The following is a 4073-nucleotide window of genomic DNA, read 5'->3' on the forward strand; positions in this document are numbered from 1 at the left end:
TGAAATCGAAAAATTTATAGTCGTAGAAAAACGAAAAAAAAGCGCAACTCTATGAGTTCAAGTACCATATTTCACTTTACGAAAAAAAAAAAGCAGAGAGCGTCGATCGTTTAGCAATAGGGAACGACGAAGGAAAAACGAAATATTATCAGTTTTAGAAACAGGATAACAAAAATAAGCGACAGCTTAAGCGGTAGTTAGAGTGACAGTTGAAATATTCGGTCGTTAGACGTGAGGCGGCCGAAAAACGGAGGGGAAAGGAGGAGTTGTTTAGTAAAAGAAAAAGCAGTTAATGCTATAAACAGCACGTTTCATTTAGCTGCGATCTTTATGTTTGAGATCTGTATCTGAAATCTTCTAACAGAGGTCATCTGGGAGACTGATCTCTAGGTCCAACAGGAGCGTGGACGAGCTCAGAGAACGCTGTTGACCACTGCCATGTCGTTGTTTAAAGATGGCTCTATTTAAAAAAGCCTCAAACTCCTCGTAGGTCAGCAGGAACTTTCTGATTTGATATTCTCCTACGAGGAAGTATTCGTTTCCGACGCTTGAAGTTCTGTATTCTTGTTTGCAGGTCTGAGTTTCGCTGTTTTGCTTAGCTATAAACTCCTCTGTTTGTGTTCCTGCTTCTTTAAACAAACAGGAGCTACTGTCGGTGTCTCGGTCTGCATTTCTTCTTCAACTGCGTCTTCTGTCGGGTCCGGTGCTGCTTCGGCACGAGCAGGAATCGACGTCTTCGGCGATGCAGGGGTTAGGGGGGTAACCTGAGGGGTTGGGGGAGTATGGGGGGAGGATGGTAGAGGGGCGGGAGTTTGGGCGATACGGAGAGGATGAGGGGGTGGGGATGTAGTGCCGGGATCGAGGAGGTTGGGAGGAAGGTTGGGTGGTTTGTGGTACAGGAGGTAGGTTCGTTCTATTGGATCGAACCTGGTTGCTGGAGGTTCCTGGTCGGTGATGGTTGTCGAGGTCTTGCAGGTGGAGGAGGGATGCCCTTCGCCTTCCAAATCCTCTGCAGTCTGACTGGGCATCCCTTAAACCAAGCATGATGTTGCTGGCTGCAGTTAGGGCATCGGGCAACTGTGTTGGCCCTTTTCCTTGTACTTTTTCAAGCACACTTCTGTCTCGTGTTTCGCACTGCACACTCCACAGATGTGTTCTATTTGCATTCGTTCTTGTGGTGTCCATACCTCTGACACTTGAAGCATCTCAGAGGCTCTGGTACGAAGGCTTCAGTCTCGTAGTCCAAGAATCCCAAGGCTGACCCTGGCTGGAATTTGGCCCACCCCCTTGAAGGTCGCTGCTATCTTTAGAGTTTCCTGTCCATCTTTTTGCAGTACATCTCTTGGCTTCCATGATGTTGGGAACCTCGAGGACTCTTTCGATAGTTATGTATTTGGGGACTTTGCATATCATCCCCCCCCCTTGTTTTTTTTTGCTTATTTTTGAAGCAGGATCAAGAAGGTGGCACAGGTTGTCTTTCCTCAGTAGTTCGGCAGCTTTTTGGTCCTTGGGAGTAATTATGAATTCTCCCCCTTAAATTCGGTCTGGCTAGGAGGTTGGCTTCTGGATATTTTTTCTCGAGGGCCCTGACTGCAGCATATGAAGTCTGGCCCCTCGATAACACAGCTTTGAACTTGGGAAGTGCCGGAAATTCCGCAAAACTCGCCGTATTCGGTGCCGATGTCGTAGGGAGCAGGTTGTTATTGGTCGCGAATCGATGGTACAATCTTCTTCTGTTTCTTCTTCTTCTTCTTCCTTACGGTGGCGAAGCCCTGCCTGTCCTCAAGGGCGGGTCCTCCCTGGGATTACCGGGCGACAGGGGTCTCTTAGAGGCCATACTTGTCAAAATTGTAGGTTTAAAATGACGAGAGTTACGTAACGCGCCTGTGCACGAAAATACGTAACCTGTTGGAATGGGTCGTTCGGCGGTATTTATTGTGTCCGCATGGTTGCTCTGTCTTGATTGGGCGCTGCGTTTTCATTGGCTGAACAGAGGATTAAGTCCCTGAGTCAAGCCGTCTTGCAGAGGTGGAAGCTCGCACTGCTCTTCGCGTGCGGACGCTGGAGACTGGGAGCATAGTATTGGGCAGGGGCACCTGATTGGTCCGTTCGATCGCTCTATGGTGCCGGCGGGCAGCGCCCTACGTGCCACCGTCGGGAGGAGTGAAGTCTCTTGAGTGGTGTTAAGGCTGGGTCTCTCCTTCCCGATGTGTAGGGCCTCTAAGAGGCGGAGGCGACGGTGGTCTGCTGCCTTAACGATAATACCAATATTAGGAATAATGTCCTTCCGAGTTATCCTGTATTGTGGACGTTTTTTGCATGATTATGGATGGCGCCTTCCTGAGCGTGGCAGGATATCCTCTTGGAAAAATCGCATCGTTGTCATACCAATGTAGGCGCCGGGGCATTCCCGGACAGGGCATTTGTATTGGTAGACAACGTTATTTCTTGAGAGGGGTCCTGCATCACAGGGGCTGGGTTGTTTTTCATAATCATGGCCACTGGTCTTCTTGCTTTTATAGTAAATGATCAATTTTACTTTTTTCGCAGGGTCCGTGGGGGAGACATTCCTTTCGATGATGTTACGAAGGGCTCGTTCATCCTCTTTGTATTTCTTGTGAAATAATCCCTTGTAAAAGAGAGTGACGTCTTCAACGGGCGACGGGGCGAGGCTCCTGCTGTACCACTTATCGATGTTTCTCGCGAATGGCTTTTTCGATGTCCCGGTTGGAATAACCGTTGTTAATTAGAACTTGGGCAACACGTTCTAATTCAGTGTGCGTGTCCTTCCACGAAGAGCAGTGTGAGAGAGCTCTCTTGATGAAGGCGCTGATTGCAGTGCGTTTTGTATCTCTCTGGACACTCGCTCTCGCCGTTCAGGCACATGCCCAGGTTCGTGGGTTTGTCGTATAGAATCATAAATAAAGGCTCACCTCATATCCTTAAAATCACCTTTCCACATCCAAAAAATTCAAATGACCTACGGGCTGCTCTATGAGCAAGAGCCCGTGCTGGCATAAAGCCAGCTTAATCCTAAACAACAACAACCCATTCCAATCAGTTCACGCTCACCTTTCCTTGAAAATGAACCGATGATACGGTTGGAAAACGTTAGAATTCCATTACTAAGATTTGTTAATCACTTTTTTTTTGTTATCATAACAATAAATTAGTATTTTTAGAAAACATTTCTTTAACCAAGATATGAACATCGGCCAGCTATTAGCAAATATCAGCCCTGATGAGAAGAGAATAATAAGAAGAATTGAAAAGACCATATATAAAATCAATTCCACATGATGCTGGCATCATCTTTAACAAAATAATAATAATAATAATAGCTAAACTAAATTAAATTCTTTGTTACTTTAACGAATTTTTCTGGGTCATCACAAATCTTAGGCGACAGTGCATGAAATTTTCTATATGGAAAAAGGTACGATAATTGAAAATGTTTACAAATTAACAATAAGATCATTGTGCCCACAGTTCAAGAGAGAGGGGTCATGGGTCAAGCAGCCTCATATCAGAAGAAATGTGAGAAAAGAAATGCTAAAGCCTTCTGGCTCCATCATCTCTAAGTGAAAAAAGGGCGTACAATGTTCTCATAAAAGATTGTAATAACATTGCACCCTGAACTGTTGTACAGCAAGAACAAGCAATTGTCAGAATTTCTCTCTCTCTCTCTCTCTCTCTCTCTCTTCTCTCTCTGTCTCTCTCTCTCTCTCGCCTTATATATTTTCATGTGTTCATTCATATTACAAGCAGTGATATTAGTATTAATAAGTGGAGTATTTTCTTTTTCTTGTAGGGGAGGTGGAGGGGACAGAAAATCTACACTAAGAACTGTTGTTTCTTCAGTAAAAAAAAATATTTGTCCTCCTTGATTATAAAGGAAACTTTTCCACTTGATGATCTTTAAACCAATTAATGACTCACCTTCAGAAAAGCAATACTGTTTCCTCTTTCCTGATGACAAAACATTTCACCTCCTAACAACAATCCCTTGGAAGAGTTTTGTCTTCATAAACAAACAACATTGTTATTCATTTCCAATGAACCCGTTTTTTCCG

General features: G+C 44.8%; 1 protein-coding gene across 1 annotated transcript; it reads right to left on the minus strand.

Moving 5' to 3' along the window:
* Window positions 1-599: 599 nt before the first annotated feature.
* Window positions 600-2496, minus strand: LOC135206895 (uncharacterized). The gene is made up of 3 exons (XM_064238375.1): window positions 2389-2496; window positions 1725-1799; window positions 600-944 (listed from the first exon to the last, which is right to left on the minus strand). The coding sequence occupies exons 1-3, from the start codon at window positions 2494-2496 to the stop codon at window positions 600-602; spliced, it is 528 nt and encodes a 175-aa protein (XP_064094445.1).
* Window positions 2497-4073: the final 1577 nt, after the last annotated feature.

This window comes from Macrobrachium nipponense, chromosome 31 (genome assembly GCF_015104395.2).
Source record: "Macrobrachium nipponense isolate FS-2020 chromosome 31, ASM1510439v2, whole genome shotgun sequence".
Classification (NCBI taxonomy): domain Eukaryota; kingdom Metazoa; phylum Arthropoda; class Malacostraca; order Decapoda; family Palaemonidae; genus Macrobrachium; species Macrobrachium nipponense.